General features: G+C 46.3%; 2 protein-coding genes across 2 annotated transcripts; both read left to right on the top strand.

Moving 5' to 3' along the window:
• The first annotated feature begins 1 nt into the window (after position 1).
• On the top strand, positions 2–5,176 carry POFUT1 (protein O-fucosyltransferase 1). Its single transcript, XM_030008755.2, has 7 exons — positions 2–231; positions 305–426; positions 596–778; positions 1,376–1,488; positions 2,184–2,376; positions 2,654–2,896; positions 3,329–5,176. Exons 1-7 carry the CDS (start codon positions 69–71, stop codon positions 3,515–3,517), a joined length of 1,206 nt encoding a protein of 401 aa, XP_029864615.1. The 5' UTR covers positions 2–68; the 3' UTR covers positions 3,518–5,176.
• A 255-nt stretch (positions 5,177–5,431) lies between these two features.
• KIF3B (kinesin family member 3B) lies at positions 5,432–19,679 on the top strand. Its single transcript, XM_030008693.2, has 9 exons — positions 5,432–5,501; positions 11,010–12,447; positions 13,030–13,131; positions 13,816–13,938; positions 14,060–14,178; positions 14,401–14,514; positions 15,188–15,293; positions 15,504–15,682; positions 15,942–19,679. Exons 2-9 carry the CDS (start codon positions 11,065–11,067, stop codon positions 16,033–16,035), a joined length of 2,220 nt encoding a protein of 739 aa, XP_029864553.1. The 5' UTR covers positions 5,432–5,501; positions 11,010–11,064; the 3' UTR covers positions 16,036–19,679.
• The last annotated feature ends 543 nt before the right edge of the window (positions 19,680–20,222 follow it).

Below are 20,222 nucleotides of genomic sequence, written 5' to 3'. Positions count from 1 at the left end.
CTTCCGCCTCGATGGTGGCCGCTTCCCGCTAGAGAGGCCGTTCTCTGCGGGCCCCGGGGCATGCCGGGATGGGGCCGCCTCTCGTTGACCTCCGCCGAGCCGTCATGGCGGCGCCGCCGGTCCTCGTCCTCCTCTTCCTCCTCCTCCTGGTGATGGCGGCGGGAGGAGGCGGCGGCGGCGCGGCGCCCGCCTGGGACCCGGCCGGTTACCTGCTCTACTGTCCCTGCATGGGTGAGGCTCTCCCGCCCGGCGCGGAGCCCCCGGCGGAGGCCCCGGCTGAGCCCCGCTCTCGCCTCTCTTGCAGGCCGGTTCGGGAACCAGGCCGAACACTTCTTGGGAGCCCTGGCCTTCGCCCGCGATCTCAACCGGACCCTGGCCGTGCCGCCGTGGATCGAGTACCGCCACCACCGCCCACCCTACACCAACGTGAGACCCTCCCCGGGGGGCCGGGCGGGGAGCGGGCGGCGGGCAGAGGGTCGTGGTCTTTCCCGGGGGGAGGCGAGGTGCGGGGCCCGGGGAAGGGAAGCTTCGCTCCCCGGGGCTCTGCTCTGCGTTACTGGCAGCCGGTGAGCGAGGCGGGCCCTGTCCTCCCCAGCTGCACGTCCCCTACACGGAGCACTTCAAGCTGGAGCCGCTCCTGCAGTATCACCGCGTTATCAGCTTGGAGGACTTCATGGAGAAGCTGGCGCCCGTTCACTGGCCTCCTGGCAAGCGAGTGGCTTACTGCTTCGAAGCGGCGGCTCAGAGAAGTGCTGACAAAAGCACTTGTCCCATGAAGGTGAGTTCCTCCTGCATCCCCCGTGGGCGCAGTTTAAGCCTGCTGCTGCTCCAAAGGGAGTGACCGGCTCTTTCAGGTCGCCATTGATTGCAAACTTAGGAGTTATCCACCCCAAATCAGTCTGTGCGGCGTTGCTTTCACCGCTTATTGGTGTGGCTTGGGGCGCCTTCGTGCTTTTCTTTGTCAGCAAATGCTGGGGGTTCAGGAAGATGGTCTGTGTGAGTAGGTGTTATCACTTCAGACTTGATCGTGAGCGCAAGGAGAACAGATCTGTAGCTTATCTCCTACTGGTCTCTGCCCGTTTCCCATTTGTGGTGCAGTTGTCCACCTGCTTTTAAAGCAATCTCTTTTAAATACAAGTTTGAGAGCTGTGCTGTTCTTGTAAGACAGCCTTTGCATTAGTTCTTAGTTAACTTTCCTTAATGCATTTTGCTCTCTCCTTCCTGTGGAGCTGATATGTGACAGACAGGCTGTTGTATTCAGTCTGCTTTCCTCCTGTAACAGAAAAGCTCTTCAGCTTTGTTCCCCAGGATCTTGCTAGGTCTGCCGTTCAGGCTCTCCGTATGCACCGAATGAACGCTTGTCTTTCATTTGCAGGACGGAAATCCATTTGGTCCCTTCTGGGATCAGTTCCAAGTGAATTTTGACAAGTCTGAGCTCTTCAAGGGAATCTCCTTCAGTTCTGCGTACAAGGACCATTGGATTCAAAGGTAGCAAGAAGATGGAAAAGTGCTGGCATGCAACTAGAGCATAACTCACAAAAACAGTTCTGCTAGTCACTGTGTAAAGCCTTTGCATTTTGGGGGAGAGACTGAAGTGGTTAGTTAGCAATATAATTAAAAATCTTTATGCTTTTTCCATTAAATATTCTCTGAGCATCCTGTTCCTGTGGGCAGTATTAGGTGTGAACTCTGTTAGGCTGATTGATTTCTGAGCCAGTAATATTTAGTTACAGTGTTTATTGGCTACGTATGTAATTATTCTTCAAAAAGAATTTGGCTCTTGGTTGCTGATCATGAACTGTATTTTGCTGGTTACCTCATGTTTTCAGAGCTACGAGCGACTTTAGTGGTATCATGTCAGTAAGTTTCGGTGACAGGATTGCTCTAGTTTGAGGTGAAAACGTAAGCTCTCATTGCTTGGTAGCTCATCGCTATGTGTATGAGATTCTTAAGCCTTTTTGACTGTCAAATACAAGGTCTGGGGTAAAATGCAGTGCCAGAGTTTTCTTCAATGTTGTGTTCAGATGGCAAAATAGTTAAACCTGATCTAAATTTGGAGCAATAGATGCTGCATATTTCAGGGTGTTCATAGTTTCCATTCTAACCTTCGCAGTAGTGTTTGTGCAAGATGATGCGTAGAAGGTTATGTGGTGTTTCAGATTGTTGGGGTTTTTTTTCCTTAGGTTTTCACCCTCTGAGCACCCTGTACTCGCCTTACCTGGAGCTCCAGCCCAGTTTCCAGTCTTAGAGGAGCACCGGCCCCTCCATAAGTATATCGTGTGGTCTGATGAAATGGTGAAGAAAGGAGAAGCCTATATTCATTCTCTGCTGGTCAGGCCCTACGTAGGAATTCATCTGAGGATCGGCTCAGACTGGGTACGGCTCCTGTGTGAGGCTGGTTGCTGTAGCCCGTGCAGTTGCTATAGATGGTGGCTAAAGCTCTGTGGAAGAAGCTGCGCGAATTGGGGCTGTCCTTCTGGGGTGGCAGCCTGAACCCTGCTGGCATTCAGTAACTCGCTGTGTGTCAGCAATGCTGTTGGGATTCCTCTTTCAAACAGGCTGTAATGCTGCTGGCAGAGGCGGGGGACGTGGTGGTGTTTTCTCACACTTTTGCTGTTCAAACATGGTATTTTCTCTTTTCTTCTTCCAATAGAAAAATGCTTGCAATATGTTAAAGGACGGGACGGCTGGGCCGCACTTCATGGCTTCACCTCAGTGCGTGGGCTATGACCGAAGCGCTGCAGTCCCTCTTACCATGGACATGTGCCTGCCAGACCTCAAAGAGATCAAGCGTGCTCTCAGGCTCTGGGTGGAAAAGACAGAAGCTAAATCTGTTTATATCGCTACTGATTCTGAGCCCTACACAACGGAAATACAGCAGCTCTTCCAAGGAAAGGTAGGTCTTTCAGAAATCCGTTCTGGCAGGAGTGCTTTAATAAAAACCTTCCTTGGATTCTGGCCTGTTGCTGCCACGGATGGCAGGCAGGCAGTTGTGTAATATGTTATTCACAGACAAATACTGGCATCTCAAAGTAAATTTTGCTCATAGCAATAAAAATTATACTGTAAAACTCTTCCTTTCCTAGAGGTTGAAGAGCATTATCCTGCATGGTAGTAAATTTCTCCTTGAAAAAGACTTCAATTAAATACACCTAAGTGATTTTCAAAAATGTTTTGACATTTATCTATTCATAAATGAATTATAGGGCAACTTAAGGCAGAATCCACTTTCTTTTTATTGTATATTCCCATTTCTAATATTATGCCAAGACATTTGGATTGTAATAATAGATGACTGGATTCATCTGCTTTCCTTGTTTCTCTGCAGGTCAAGGTTGTAAGCTTGCAGCCAGAAGTGCCTCAGATTGATTTGTATGTTCTTGGCCAGTCTGATCATTTTATTGGGAACTGTGTCTCTTCGTTTACTGCCTTTGTGAAAAGAGAGCGTGACGTGCATGGAAGACCCTCTTCGTTTTTTGGCATGGACCACCCACCAAGATTACGGGACGAATTCTGACCAAAAGAGGAGCCAGCTCCGTAGTTCTCAGGGCTCTGAGCATGGTACCTTGCTGAGAGACCGCTCGGTGCTAATGGCATTCTTCTGCGTGCAGAGCACGCTGCCAGGCTGCCGCAGACCTGCTTCAGCCCTGTGATACTCCTCACAGTCGCTTCTAGATTGTTCTGTCTGACTTCTCCTGTATTTCCAGTGTGAGGTCAGACAGAAAAGAAATTTTAAATCATGTAGTTTATAGGAAAGTATAAACTACATATAGTTTTTAAGATGTAGCTTATATAGCTCTCCATTCTCACTATTTGGGGTCCACCAGCAATCATGATGAAGCAGCTGCTCAGATTTCCTCTTCTCCATTTTTTTTTTTTTCCGTTAAATTTAAGTTTTACCTGGAGATGTTGTGAAGCTTCTTGTCCAAAACTGACCATAAGTTCTTTTTAAGTGCAAAGTATTGTCAGGAATATCATGGTCCCTGGAAAGGGAGTGCAAGGTAAAGCTCAGGACTGGAAATTAGCCCTGGGTTTTATTGAGTACCGCTGTTGTCTTACTAGAGCTGTGTCACCTCAGTGCCTCGGTTTCCATTCCCTCGTCAAAAGTGATTTCACGCCTGCTTTGCAGCGGTGCCGTGGGGCACCTGGATCTCTTCAGTGGTGCTAGAGAAGTGCAGGGAGGGGGGCATGTTTTAATGTGGCAGCTGCCTCTTCAGCCCATCTTTGTGTGGAACTGGGGAGAAGGCGTTTGCAGGGAGGCAGGCGGGAGATCTTTCATAGCCAGTTGAGAGTTGGAGATTTAGGGCTCGTAGCTTTGTAGCTGTTGATGTCAGGTGGAGGTCTGTGGTAGGAATGAAACTGGTTTTGAGCGAAGACTTTTAAAGTAGCCGTAGTGGGGTTGGTGTACGTTGTACCTAGGTTTGTGTTAATGGTTTCTGGTTTTTGTCTATTTTTGTACCTTGTAAAATAACCCCTCTGACAATAGAACCCTTGTCTGGGGCTTAGTTCCAGGGGAGATAGCTGTGTGAAGTGTTAACTTTTGGTGAAACAGCCGCCCAAAAAATGTTCATTTGGCCCAGTACGGTTTAGTGCTGGTAACGCCGATAATCCCGATGTGGTGAGACTCAACTTGACCAATGCCTTTTGGTATTCCTGTGACTTTATTTTTTTGTCCAAAGACTCAGTACAGAGCCCGCTGTTCCTTTTTTAAAAATGCCACTTAGGTGAAGCTGTGGTATCAGGGCTGGCTGCCTCCAGTGCACTACTAAAGAACGCTGTCTTGGCGTGTTTACGGGGCTTTAAATGTCTTTTTGGTGGTGGGTTTTTTCCTCCTTGGAAATGTTCCTGAGCTTTGAAGGAGTTTGAAGGCTCAAGGGAGTGACCAAAAGAGGGCTAAATGAGAAGGTCCCCCAAATGTCAGGGGGGCAAAGACTCGTCTCTTGTTTTCTCACTGCTGGCTTCCAGAAATTGGGGGGTTTGGTGGTTTCAGGGCCTCTGGCTGGGCGCCTGGACGCTCCCCGGCATTTCACTCAGTTTCGTGATCTTGGATGATGCCGCCTCATTACGGAGCAGGGGCAGCCTTTCTGCATCGTCTTGGGAAGACGATGTATTAAATGTTTTTTTTTAAAAAAAGGTATTTTTTGTAAGAATAAAGACCTGATTTTGTATTCGCTCATACTGCACCGACATTCCTTCCTCCCTCGCGGGGTGCCCGGCAGCCGCACACCGCTTCCCTGCCCGTTTCCCAGGCTCCGGTTGGGGCAAAAAAAAACGGGATTTTGGGGGTTTGGGGAGCGAGAGGTTCGTACCGGGGGGGGGGGGGGGAAGCGGGTGGCCCCTTTGTCCCGGCTCCATCCGGGGCCGGTTGCTACGGAAATGGCGGCGTGGGGGCGGGCGCGCGCGCGTTGCTAAGGAAGTGCGTCGGAGGGTGGGCGGGGCCTCCCCGTCGCTTCCGGTGCCGCGGGAGGAGGCGGCCGTGCGGCTCCATGGTGACGGCGCAGGTGAGTCCGGCCCGGCTCGGCTCGGCTCGGCTGTACGTGGGCCCCGCCGCGGCCCCGTCACCCCCGCCCGTGTACGGCGGGGACCCTCCCCAAGGAGCCACCGCGGCCCGGGGGCTCTCACCCCAGCGTCGGTCCGCCGGTACCCGCGCGGGTGTGACAGCCCGGGGTACCCGCTGCCCCTGTGGTGGCCTCCATTTGCACGACTGGGCACGGCCTCGGCTGCGGGGGTGTCGGTCGGGGCAGCGAGAGAGGGAGGCGGCAGGCCCTGCCCGTGGCGAGGCCGCGGGTGGGTGTCCCCGTTTGGGCCGGTGTCTCCCCCCGCCCGTCGCCGCCCCCGCCTCGGGCACGGCCCGCTGTCCCCGTCCCTCGGGCTGGGGGTCCAGGCTGTCCCCGGGAGCCCTTCCCTGCTGTGTCCGGTGTCACAGCGGCGAGGGCGGCGGGTGACGCTCGGCTGAACCCGTAACCAGAAACGAACTCGGGGTCCCGGCTGGAGTGGGGGTCCCGTACCCGCCGTCTTCCCCCGGGAGAAGGGGACAGCCGTGGGATGTTGTGCTGAAACAGATGGAGGCGACCACAGGCATGACCCGAAATCGGGGTGCGCAGCAGCAGAGGTGACAGCGGGGATGTCCTGTTTGGGCCGCGGCGTGGTCGGCAGGGAACGAAAGAGAAGGTTGGCTCATGAAGGAGTAAAAGACACAAGCAGTTAAGCCAAGACGTGATGAACCCACAAATATTTGAAAGATTTAAACTGGAAGAAAGCGATGGAATTTTTTAAGTGGTACCTGCAGAGAGACGCGAGGGAAGGGTTTAGGCAGCATACCGAGAAAATCTTCCTGAGATCTTTAAACTTAAGCCAGGAAGCAGAGAGGCCTCAGGACTTCAGCCCGCCAGGGGCAGGCGGGATACGTGACAGGTGGCCCGTGAGAGCGTAGCGTTCCTTGGACACGGCTGGCTGAGCGCACAGGTCCTGACTCCTGAAAGTTTCTGAGGAGAAGTGGTTACCTTAGCTTACATTCAGGTTGTGGCATTGCTTGTTTTTTCAGGCACAACCTTGTGTTGACTGAAATAAACAAAAATGCTTGGGTTTCTGCCCACCCTCCCCTCTTGGTTCACCAGGAGCACGTCTTCAAAGGCATTCATCTTGACCTTGACTCTTAGGGACCTGGCCCAGGTTGCTTTAGGCTGAACTAATTTCATGGACGAAGCCCTCTCCCCGTAGCAGAAGAGCGGGTGGCACGGTGGCCTTCCTGCTCCGGGCAGTTCAAATGTTGCCATGGAGTTTCTGGGGAATACAAACACTGCCAACTAATTGGTTTTATTTTTCAGTTACACACTTGGCTAAGTCTGAGAAGAAACATCATTTGTTATGCTTCCAGTAAACTTCACAGCAGTAGCTAAAATAATTGGAGATGATTTGCAATAGATCGTTATGAAAATAGCCCAAATCAGGGGTAAAATAAGTTATTTGTGACTATAAAAAGAGACTTGCAAGTGAAATGGGGAAAGGTGTCAAAAGATTATCAAGATCACGTTGATGAGTTATACCCAGAGAAACAGCAAATATGCAACATAATTTTTGTTCAATGTACACCTCTGCCAAAGCTGTCACAGAGGGGACACACTGGATATTTCACTTCTAACTTCTGGGTGAGCTATGGATGGCGATGTATACTCTTGTGAAAAAAAAACAGTCTATGTGAAGATTAACTTAATTCTGATCATTTAATGTTAGTCACAGTTGCTTACAAAAGCAGCACTTCTCATCAAACTAGTATTTTGGATATTAATTATATAAAATAAGGCTCTGCTTTTCAGAATTCATGCCTAATTTGAGAATTTGCCAATGTGAACATTCACCATAATAATGCAGATAAATGAAGCAGCAGTTGTTATGTGAGCCTGTCCAAAATAATTGTTTCTTGTGAAGTTAAACTATAGGAGTATCTCTGGTAGATATAGAAGGAGAAAAGTCTATTTGTGTGTACAACTATTCACGATGAGTAGAGGGAGAGTTGCTTGTTGTGATTCTGCAAGACTTGTCCCGATTTCACATATTCTTTCTCTGCTGGTATTCTAGAATACATGTTCCTTGTGGGTCAGACAGTAAGGTCATCTTTATTTGGAGTTGTCAGTTAAGAGGGAAATGTTTTTATTCAGTAACAATCCAAAATTCCTGTAGTAGTTTGAATTCACTGTGCAGGTTGTAAAGTGCTTCTTCTGGATGATTGTCCAGTTTGGTCAATTCAGTGGACGTTTCTCATCTTCCTCCTGGTAGCTACCATGCACTTTCATGGGAATAGCAAGGAGCAAGGAGTTCCCCCTCACAAAATTAAGGAAGTTCCGAAGGCCATATTGAGGTTTCCGTACAATTCTTAAACATGTTTATTTGTTACTCTTGTGTTATTCTTTGTAGTGCAGACTGACAGTCTGAATTTTGGGCTAGAAATGTTCTGCTTCCTTTCTCAGTCCTCTGGCTCTGCTCCTGAAGTTCTCCGTCACCGTGTTTGAGGAGCTCTCCTGATGCAATTATCGAGTAAAAAGCAGTTGGGCAAAATCCATGGGTTGCTGCAGATCCAGCTGGTAGTGGAACAGTGAGAATGTCCTGAGGAGGCCAGACTGAACGCGTGCTAGAGCTACCTGGGGTTTCCAGTGTGTATTAGTTTTACATTTAGTTCCAGTTGGCAGAATTATCTCAGAGCTCTTCCTGAAAGATATTTTTGAAAAAACAAACAAACAAAAAAACCCAAATGAAACAAAAAAACAAACCTTATTAGAAATCACACAGCATTCCACAAGCTGTGCCGTTTAGATCTTCTGTGTAAGGCTGTTGCTTTAGCAGTAAAACAATCTTTTTGTTCTGTTTTAAATGGCAGCTCATTGTGCTAATGACTGGGGGATGCAACAGCGCGTTTCTTCCTCTCTACCCAGAGTCATGAAGGACTCAGATCTGTGAACTGGGTCTCTGCAACATGAGTTTAGATTGATGCTGAATCTTGTAAACCTGATTCAGTTGGAACACCAGAGCAGGAGCATGGAGTGTATTTCAGTAAGTTCATGTGCTTGGGCAGAGCTGGCTTTCATGGGAAATCCCAATAAAAGTATATTGCCAAAAGAAAAATAATAGCATAGATCTGTGTGAACAGTTGTGCTTGAAATATCTAAAGCAAGTAGGGTTGTCTTCAGTTTCCCCATAAAAACAGATGTGTGAGTTCTAGCTGAGGAAGACACTCATGCCAGTTTGCAGGATCCTTTCACAGACAGCAGTTGCATTACAGAAAGAGGAGGGTGGGCTCGAAGGAGTGAGTGCTTTATGAAATTTTTATAAGAAGTGATATGAAAGGAGCTTAAACTCACCTTCAGAAGTCTGAGAAGGGCAAACGCTGGCAGGTGTCCACTTCACACCCTGATGTCCTCTGGTTGCTTGAACATTAGACGAGGCATAATGTAGATTTCTCCACCTTTATAGGGAATGCTGCTCTTTGTTTTAGGTGTGCTGATGATACCTGTGCAAAAAATATAAATGCAAGATCAACATTGACTGGGCAGTTTGGAAGTGGGGTAGAAAGACGAAGGGTTCTGAGGCTGTGGGCATGCTGACAGTGGCCATCCAGCGTCGGGGGAGCGGCTGCGCTTTGCCTGGGTGCCCCCCGGGGCGAGCGTAGGACCAGAAGTGACTTTCAGTGTTGGGGTGTGAGGGGCCTGAATTTACAGGGCTGCAGCAGTGCCCTCCATGGTGGCACATCACAGGTATCCTACGGCAGCACGCACCCTTGCCTCGCTGCAATTAGGTGGTGGAAATATTCCTCTTTGTTGCCCACTGACTTCAGAGCCCACCTCACTGGGGTAGTTCACTCCCCTTGCTGGTTTGTTTTACCATATTTGCGAGTGTTGGAAGACTGTGCTACATTTGGCTGCTTTAATGATTTTCTTTGTAGTGAGCTAGATTGCAAGACTGGGTGAAAACTTTTCTGCAACAATTATTTTCACTTGATTCTTGACAGAAAGAAAAGGTAACATCAGTTTTCCCAAGTGTGGAAATGCAGAATATTCAGCGGATGGGATGCCTGGAAATGGACAAACTGTTTAATGATTTTATCTTGAATCCTTGCAGCTGCTGCAGCCCAATTAAATATCTATTACTCTGTAAGCAGGCTTCTAGAAAATGATTTTAAAAGTGTAATGCACAAGAGGAGAAAAACCATTTGGGCGGCATTCCAGGGAACTGCTGTCATTTAAAAAATACCCAGGCATAAGTTTTAAACCTTCTGTGGCAGGGTGGTCCTCATGACACATCTGTCCTGGTTTCGTCTGGGACAGAGTTAATTTTCTTTCTAGTGGCTGGTATAGTGTTATGTTTTGGATTTAGTATGAGAATAGTGTTGATAACACACTGATGTTTTCAGTTGTTGCTAAGTAGTGTTTAGACTAAGTCAAGGATTTTTCAGCTTCTCGTGCCCAGCCAGCAAGAAGGCTGGAGGGGCACAAGAAGTTGGGAGGGGACACAGCCAGGACAGCTGACCCAAACTGGCCAAAGGGGTATTCCATACCATGTGACGTTATGCCCAGTATATAAACTGGGGTGAGTTGGCCAGCAGGGGCGCAGATTGCTGCTCAGGAACTAACTGGGCATCGGTTGGTGAGTGGTGAGCAATTGCATTGTGCATCACTTCTTTTGTGTATTCCAATTCTTTTATTATTATTGTCATTTTATCATCATCATCATCATTATTATTTTCTTCCTTTCTGTCCTATTAAACTGTCTTTATCTCAATCCACAACGTTTACTTTTTTCCAATTCCTTCTCCACACCACTGGCTGTGGGGGAGTGAGCGAGCGGCTGCATGGGGCTTAGTTACTGGCTGGGGTTAAACCATGACAACATCACATCACATGTAAGGGGATTGTAATATAAGTGTCTCAAACATATGAGCAGTCTTTATCAATACATAGGAGGTGTAAGAAGAGGCAACTCTGAAAATACTGTATTTATAATTTACAGTCTGTCTTGAATTTTGGTAGGTAGGTGAAGCACTTAATCAAAGCACCTGACTGATTCCCTTTCGAGAGCCTGAGCAATATGGAGAGAGCAAGCCTGTACTGGATTTTCAAAGTATGAGGTTTAAAACAGAAAGCCTGACTGCAAAGGGAATCAATGGCAAAGTATTATATTATTTTTATAAATAGTTTAAAAAGCATATGATTATTTTTAAGGGTCAAGAAAAGGATCTCTACCAACTGTAAGGATGTGATTTGATGAAGATTTTTTTTTTGCAGCAGAGTTTGTAGAAATGATACCATTTGATGGACAGGCTTTGGTAAAATCACACTATCTCAGTTCAGGCCTTTTTAATGTTTTCATGTTGTACATTATTTTTATTCTTCAAAATCCCTCGCAACTTAATGAATGCAAAATGGTGCTCAAATAGATGACTCAAATCTTTGGCTTTGTGAGAAATTGTCACCTGCAGAAAACTGCCTTCACATATTCCTCCTTTGTTTCTGTTTTAGGTTTCTAGCACGGGATCATCCTCGATCAGATCACGCCAGCCACAGACCTGCTGTCATGTCTAAGTTAAAGAGCTCTGAGTCTGTTAGGGTGGTGGTACGATGCCGGCCAATGAATAGCAAAGAGAAGACAGCTTCCTATGAAAAAGTTGTTAACGTGGATGTCAAGTTAGGGCAGGTCTCAGTGAAGAATCCACGGGGAACATCTCATGAACTGCCTAAAACTTTCACCTTTGATGCTGTGTATGACTGGAATTCCAAACAGGTTGAACTCTACGATGAGACCTTCAGACCTCTCGTGGACTCTGTTCTGCAAGGGTTTAATGGGACAATCTTTGCATATGGGCAGACTGGGACAGGGAAAACATACACGATGGAAGGGGTGCGTGGTGATCCTGAAAAAAGAGGGGTCATCCCCAATTCATTCGATCACATCTTCACCCACATCTCTAGATCTCAAAATCAGCAATACCTAGTTAGAGCATCTTACTTGGAAATATACCAAGAAGAAATCAGAGACTTGTTATCAAAGGATCAGTCCAAGCGGCTGGAGTTAAAGGAGAGACCAGACACAGGAGTGTATGTTAAGGATTTGTCCTCCTTTGTTACAAAAAGCGTCAAAGAGATAGAGCACGTCATGAATGTGGGAAACCAAAATCGCTCCGTTGGTGCCACCAACATGAATGAACACAGCTCTCGATCTCATGCCATTTTTGTGATCACTATCGAATGCAGCGAGTTAGGACTTGATGGGGAGAATCACATCCGTGTTGGGAAACTCAACCTGGTAGACCTTGCAGGCAGCGAGCGGCAAGCTAAGACTGGAGCACAGGGGGAAAGGTTAAAGGAAGCTACTAAAATCAATCTCTCTCTCTCAGCTTTGGGCAATGTTATCTCTGCCCTAGTAGATGGCAAAAGCACACACATTCCATACCGGGACTCAAAGCTGACTAGGTTACTTCAAGACTCATTAGGTGGCAATGCCAAAACTGTGATGGTGGCCAATATAGGCCCTGCCTCTTACAACGTAGAGGAGACTCTGACAACACTGAGATATGCCAATCGTGCCAAAAACATCAAGAACAAGCCGCGAGTGAATGAGGATCCTAAGGATGCTCTGCTACGAGAATTCCAGGAAGAGATTGCTCGACTCAAGGCACAGTTGGAAAAACGGTCTATTGGCAAAAGAAAGAGGAGGGAAAGGAGGAGAGATGGTGGGGAAGAGGAGGAGGACACTGAAGAGGGTGAGGATGAAGGAGATGACAAAGATGACTATTGGAGGGAGCAACAAGAAAAGCTGGAGATTGAGAAGAAAGCTATAGTTGAGGATCACAGCTTGGTAGCAGAAGAAAAGATGAGACTGCTGAAAGAGAAGGAGAAGAAAATGGAGGACCTGAGGCGAGAGAAGGAAGCAACAGAAATGTTGAGTGCTAAAATCAAGGTAGAATTCTTCCTGGTCATGCTTTTTGAAAGCAATTTATTTAGGCTGTGGGGAAAATAGAGGGTTTCCCAATTCGGAAAGATATTTCACAAGAGGTTTCCAGCATAGTGATTCGTTTAGATTGGAAGATTTTAAAATAAACTATTTGTAGACAGAAGTTGAACTTTCCACCATTGATTACATATTTCAATATTCATGAGTTGTTGCATTGTTCTTACCTACCGATCTTGTAGCATCTTAAGCAATCAGCGCAATAAAATGTGATGATACATCTTTTCACAAGCTGTAGCAACAAAGATGCTTCATTCTGTCACAGATCACTAACAAGTTTTTTACAGGAGAGCACGCATCTTGGTTCTTCAGCTTTGCCACACATTGCAGTGGTGGGTAATTCTAAGCAAGTTACTGTTTCATTAATCCCACAGTTTTATAGGAAATTTAAGAAATAGTAATTCTTGTAGCAGCTGACTTGAAAGAGAACCTTAAATAAGGGAGCTGCCCTGAAGAATTTGTATCTATATGAGAGAAAGTTACATTCTTTGGTCACTGAGAGAAACTTCTGACCCTGTTTTTTCCTTTCAGGCAATGGAAAGCAAGCTTCTGGTGGGAGGGAAAAATATTGTGGATCACACAAATGAACAGCAGAAAATCCTGGAACAGAAACGACAGGAAATTGCAGAACAGGTATAGGGAAGAATATTTGTTGTTTTGTATAAAAGGCCTAGCTGCAGAACTTTTATAAAATGTTGTATCAGGAGAAACTATAAGAAAATTTACCCAGGGTTAACCCTAAACTTGGTTTAATGGCAATCACTAATTTCAAAAGAAGGGGGAAGGGCTTGTGTCCTATTTGTCATTGTATGAAATATGTAAAGAAGGTTTATAATAGTTTTCTTCCAGCTTTTCACATTAAACATTTATGTCCTGTCTTGATGGGAGCTGTCTATAAGTGAAGAAATAATTGGAAGACCTCAGAAAGTGACAGTTCAGCCATTAGCTCAAGGGAGGGATGTTTACTATGTGCTAAAAGTTTATTTTCTGTTATGCATTTTTTGTTGGTGATTCTTTAAGTGCAGTGACTAGTGTGAATTGATAAAAAGAAAAAAAAAGAATCTAAACATGACATTTGATTCCTTTAATTGAAGCTTGAGCACTTATTCACACTATCTGATTTTAGTAGCAAAATAAGGACAAAGAAGTGTTAATGCTTCTGGTATTTCTAAGGCAAGAGATAGGAAGAACTAGAAGCTAAAGCAAAAGCCCTGGAACCCAGGGAAGTAAAAACATCCTGAGCGTTGGTTTCATGTATGTCAGCCTGGAGGTGGCAATGTAATTGTGGTCTTTAATATTGTATGTCACCTTCTTCAGAAACGTCGGGAGCGAGAGATCCAGCAACAGATGGAAAGTCGGGACGAGGAAACACTAGAGCTGAAGGAGACCTATAGTTCTCTTCAGCAAGAGGTGGACATAAAGACCAAAAAACTCAAAAAGGTAAAAAGAAAATGATTCCATGTTTAGTGGAATTCCTAGGGTTAGGAATAAAATCAACTTGTGTGTGAAAGTGAAAGGAACATTGGCAAGTTATGTCTTTGGCTCTTGTTGTCTGTTCCAGTTATTTTCCAAGCTGCAAGCTGTGAAGGCAGAGATCCATGATCTCCAAGAAGAGCACATCAAGGAGCGCCAGGAACTGGAACAGACCCAGAATGAACTTACTAGGGAACTAAAGCTAAAGTAGGTCCCATCACTTCATTGCCTGCTATTGACTGTAACAGATGGTTTCTTTCGGTGGGGAGTGGAGGCAGTGTGTTGCACGTGCTTGTGGAACAAGATTTAAACATGAGAAAACTAAAACATTCCTCCTTTTCCAGGGCTGTATTAAGTCAGTGGGAGCAGAGCAGTGGAGAACGTCACCTGCTAATCTTGTGTATTTCTCATTTTTGTGGTTGCATGTAGGCACCTGATTATTGAAAATTTTATTCCCTTGGAAGAAAAGAATAAGATCATGAACAGATCATTCTTTGATGAAGAGGAAGACCAGTGGAAACTGCATCCCATAACCCGTCTGGAGTGAGTGTACTTCTAATCTTGTCTTGGGATGGAATTATAGGTCACAGAAAACCTTCTAGCTGCAAGGCACCCTAAAAGAGGGATTGAACTGGGGATTTAAACTGGCCCTCTAGAGTTCGTAGCTTCTTGCTGCGCAATAAAATAAAAAATTTTATTCCTCTTAGTAGGTTGCATAAAATAGGAATGTACAGTTAGGAGAATTCTTGGAAGATTAGGATTTTTCTTCCAGATGAGACCAATAATTATATGTAAAACATATGTAATAGTGCATTCACCATTAAAATAGCAGTAAATTCCTAGCATATTTCTTCCCTGTTTTAGACAGGAAAGCTCTCAAAAATAATTATTATTATGAGAGCTGTGGCTAGATCCTGCCTCTCTACACAGAAAGTTCTCTACAGCAAATTTAGACAGTTGGGTGCAGCTGAGTGCATCTGCGGTCTGTATAGTAAAAATATGTAGAAATACTCCCCTTTGTGCAGGGAACAGATGACACAGGATAACTGTGTCTTCTTGTCTCTGACTGTAGAGAGCTATTCCTGCAAATGCAGCCTAGGTAGTTTCTGCTCTCTTGAAACATATTTCTGTGTGGAATTTGGAGATGTTTAACTCATAAACTCCAAGAGGAGTCTTTATTTTTGGTGTATCAGACTGAGCATCCATTTTTCTCTAGTAACCAGCAGATGATGAAAAGACCGGTATCTGCTGTAGGATACAAAAGGCCACTGAGTCAACACGCCAGGACGTCCATGATGATTCGTCCAGAGGCTCGGTACAGGGTAAGCCCAGATGTGGATAAGCCTTCCTGTGTTCACCCTCCTGATCAGGGGAATGTGAATTTCAGAGGATTGATTGTTAGTTCTTCTATGGGATGTAAATTTTTAGTGTCCTGCATACATTTATAAATTACTTCAGAATAAGCTTGTGGAGGGAAGAGAAACAATTTGTATGAAAACACGCAGGTGTTGATTCTGGTTTTACTGTCTCAGGCAGAGAACATCGTATTACTGGAACTTGACATGCCCAGCCGAACAACGAGAGACTATGAAGGTCCAGCCATTGCTCCCAAAGTTCAGGCGGCTCTAGAAGCAGCTCTGCAGGATGAAGATGAGATACAGGTGGACGCTTCAACCTTTGAGAGCTCTTCAAATAAAAAATCAAAACCCAGGTGAGTTGGACTTTTAGTAAGCAGACTAGCCAACAGTAGAGATACAAGTACAATTGCTATCTGTCAGCACTTCTTGTCAGTGAAGTTAAGGTGAGCTTGGCTGTAAAGGAGAGAAAGGAACATAGGACAGAAGAGAAAGCTGAGACTGATGAGAAAATAAATCCAGTAAAAACAATCAGCTTTTGGAAGATTAATTTTGACAAGTAACAGGTGACATTGTTGGGGCTTTTTGTTTATTTTTTCATTTTTACTTCTTCAGGCCTAAAACTGGAAGGAAATCAGGGGGATCCTCTTCAGCAGGCACCCATAGTTCTCAGCTCTACCCTCAGTCCCGAGGGCTGGTTCCAAAGTAAAACCAGCAATTCCTCTCCAGGGCACGAACAGCCTTTGCCTTCTGAGAGCAGAGACAAGTAAAAACCTGCAGAGAGAACTCCCAGCCAGACTCCAGCCCCTTTCCCCTGGAGATGGCCTCTTTGCTGTTTAACTGACTTGTGCCAGTCCAGGTGCACTGAGCCACAGGAAGATACGTGCTTGCAAATCCGCATTTGGCCTCTGTGGGAAACAGATTTTAGTTAGGAAATCAGAAATGCATGAGGTACGTTAAAGTGTTTTAGAAGCAATGGGAAGCATGGGGATCACCTCACAGCATCACCGTCTCTCCTTCTGCACTAGCCCTTTTGCTGCACTGGGCTTTTTTGCTGTTGGGCAATAAGAAGACAGAGTTGAAAGTCATCTCAAGAGAACCACCGCTCCAGAGCTCTATAGTGAGAAACAAATGAGGCTAAAAAGCAGAGGATCTGTTCAAACTTGACTAGGTGCATAGTTTTTCTTCTTCCTGCTTGAAAGACTGGCATCGTCATTGGGGGTTAAGAAGTTGGTCTGAACAGGCAGGATGGCAGCGGTCAGCATGTACTCACCACCCAATAGCTGTGCCTCACTTTAGAGCTGTAGGACAAAAAAGGGGTCTTGAAAGCAACTTTGCCCTCTCTAGAAAGGAAACAGTAGAAACTGAAGTCCTTTCCTTGTTTACAGGCATAAGTAAGAGCTCCTCTAAACTGACCTCCTACAGACCTCACCCCTACCAACAGAAACCACCTTGTCAAAGAATACATCTGCATACCAGTGCCAGCTCCACAGCTTTCTTCCTCTCTCTTGCCTCCATCTTTACCCCTGGCATTGGAAACCAGTGTCCATATGAAGTCTTTAAACCGTGGGGTGGCGTATGGCCATTTTCTCCTGTCTCCCACCATTCACAGGAAATGTAGCATTGGCTCAGAGCTATCTTCCTGGCAGGCTCACGGGGCTGCCTCTGCTCTCCCCTGTAAGCTGGGCAGAGGGTAGAGCACCGTAATGTGGAGCTGCCTTTGAGTGCACTGTTCTTGTAAGTATGGTCCCTTCCCTTGGTGTCTAAGGAGGCTCAGCATTCGGTACCTTTTGTGCCTCACCTGTTCCACGTTAGACGCTTTCCCTTTGCACGTCCCAGCCCGTGCAGAGCCCATTGGGAGTGAAAGCACATATAACCGAGTCTGGGTAATGGAATCTGGTATTAATTCCAGGGGTTTTACTTTGAAAACAAGGGAGGAAGACCTCCTGCTTTTGACGGTCTCTTTGCAAAGCTGCCCTATGACTAAAGCAGGCTCCTGTAATGCAGCAGGCTTGTGTGGCAGGGTAGAGGGACGTGGAACTGCCACGCTGAGGACAGAGTAAGGTGTCCCTGTCTAGTGTCTCACAGCTCATTTGTAAGTTTTAGTTCACTGTATATTGAGACTTGGGATGTTACTTTTTCTGGTTGCTGTTGGCTGTCATCCTATGAACGTTTTTACCTATTTCCTCTCCCTCACTGATGACTTCCTCCAGACTGACATGTGTGAGTGTATGAGGACTTGCCTGGTTTTAGAAATGCTCTGCCTTGTGTGCTCGTTAAGTATCCGCTGAGTGACTTCACCGAGGCTGGAGAACTCCATTCTGCCTGACCCCCATGAGCAGAAGGAACCCAACGCTCAGCACAGCTCACCTCTGCATCTTGCGGGCATGGTGCCTCGGTGAGCCAGCTGCCCAGGTGGGCCCGGTTAAACGCTAACTCAGCTGCTTTGATTCATGGAGTGCTTTTCTGGACCACAGGATTAATATATATATACACACATATATATGCATATATGTATATATATATTAGTTTTGGTGGAGGAAAGAGGAGTTTGCTTATAACTGAGACAGCAAGCATCTGACAAATTTCTTTCAACCTGAACATGGAAACCTGGCATAATCTTCCTTTTTATAAAGCACTGTTTATGTACAGAGAGCCTTTTAACTGGCTCTTGTTGCATAACATAATGTCACCTTCTTTTCCCTCTCCTCCCTCTTTCTCTCTAGCACATTATCTTCTGTACTTGGACATTTTAAAAGATGATTGTATGGTGTAAATGCTCAGAGAATTGAAATGAAACAAGGGGGGGTCTAAAACCTGAAATAGCAACAAAATATATAACCATGTATATGTACATACCTATGTACACGTATGTTTTATGTGAATAATACATACACAGACACATCTGTGTCTGCACATGCGCACACTCTTCTTCAGTCGCTACTGTTCCATAGGGAATTCTATATTAAACTCATATGCTGGAAACTCCCCTTGTGGCAGGACTGGTACAGTGGAAATTGCTGTGCAAACCCAAACTGTTCTCGTTTTAGTGTTGATAAGCTAGCTGGTTAATATGTCAGAAAGGCTCTGCTTTTAATTCTGTAGAAATTCACTAGCAAGGTTAAAGAAGTTCAATAGGGTGGAAAAAGAATAAAACTGCATATTTAGTCATTGTATTTAAACTGGAGCTGTGGTTGGAGATTTGGTTAGTGTATTCACGGGCAATCTCAGATTGTTACAGAAGCTTTTAGAGTCTCGTTCCAATGGACTTACCCTCGACCAGATACTCAGTGGCACCGATAGTAAGATAAAATACATTGTCTTAAGCTGTACAAGACGTACTGAGCTCCGGGTTGAAGTTTTTAAGAAACATTCCTGCCGAGTTTGCCCCTCTCTGCGTGTTATCTGAACCATCTGGGCTTCCTGCAGGTTAACGGCCAAAGACAGGAAATCCAGCTGACTCCTGGAAGAGGCCCTCGGACAGCATGCGCCGTCATAGTTTCTTCATAGGAATGTTTAACATCCTTCTCGTCTTTGCTCTGATCTGTATAATGGGATCTTTTTTTAAAAAGTGACATGGAGCAGACGTCGGCCCTTGGCTCTGGGAGCAAGCACCGCGTGACGCTGAAGCATAGGAATTAAAGCACTTTCTTAAAATCCTTAACATAGGTCCAGCGCCTTTTTTAAAATGCTTGCATGCTGCTTGAATCTTCTAAAACACATACCTCTGTCATAGCATCTCGGGCTACGCTGATGCATTATACAGATCAGATCAGACTTGTGTTCAGTATTTTTTTTTAGGTGTAGTAAGTCTGCCTTCACTGGACATAGAGTGCTTGCCGAGTTTCAGTGAGACACCTGTAAACCTGGATCTGTCTGTCCTCTCTTCTGTCTGTGACGGTTAATGTGCACCAGGCTTTAAACGGTTCAGTGCAACTCCTGTGGGTCTGTTTCTGCTGCGTTAAAACACAAATTGAAAAGATAACCTGCAAAAGCCATAATTAGATGCAGAGAGGGAACTGAAATGAGAACACCGGTCCTGTCTGCGCTGCACCCTGCAGTGGGAGGTTTAACTCTCTGTGGTCCAGGCGCTTACTACCTTCTTCGGTCCCCTCTTTCTTTCCGAAACGGAGTGCCCGAGGCTCTCCCCGCAGGCACAGCTGTCCATATGAGAACTCACAGCTCCTCGGAGATACACCGATCTCCGCCTTCTCTTAGGTGATCTGTAGACAAAGAACCTGTCAATAGTTCTGTCCATAGTTTTACAGCTTGTATTTATTTGTATCATCTCTTTTGTCTAGGAATGTAAAGTGATCCTAAAATACAACGTGTAATAAAAGTCAATAAGATTTATTGCATCTATCAAAACGTGCCCGTTTTTCATTCTTAATTTGTAAGCAACGGCAGGGTTCGGCGACTTTTATGTTTTACAAGGCCTTACGTTATTTTTCTTCCAAGGAAAAAAAGCATCTCCGGGCAAATTCCTAAGCAGTAGAAAGTAAGCAAGAGTAGAACTGCCTGACGTCGTGGCGGTGTCTGGCACCTCAGGAACCACGAGCGCTGCAGAGCCCCGGCCGGGGTCCCTGCCTGATGGCAGGCTAAGCCAGACGGGCCGGCAGGCCCCGGTGCTCCTCGCTAGAGGGAAGCAACGAGGGCGGCGGCGGTAACGGGCGGGCAAAAGGAGCCCACACCCGCAAGCGGTGTCGATTGAAATGAGTCCAACACCAGCGACTTCTGCCCGTGGCGGTTCAGCTCCGTGGGGGAGAAGCTGCCCCAGGGCACAACCCGGGTCGTGAAACGCGAACAGCCGGAGCCCTCAGCCGGGGAGCAGCGAGAGGCCGCGGCGGCGGCCGACATCTTCCCTCCTCACGGCGGGCGGGCGACCGCGGCCCCCCC

This window comes from Aquila chrysaetos, chromosome 3 (assembly GCF_900496995.4).
Source record: "Aquila chrysaetos chrysaetos chromosome 3, bAquChr1.4, whole genome shotgun sequence".
Classification (NCBI taxonomy): domain Eukaryota; kingdom Metazoa; phylum Chordata; class Aves; order Accipitriformes; family Accipitridae; genus Aquila; species Aquila chrysaetos.
Note: the sequence above shows the minus strand (reverse complement) of the source record. Positions and strands in the feature narration are given on the sequence as shown.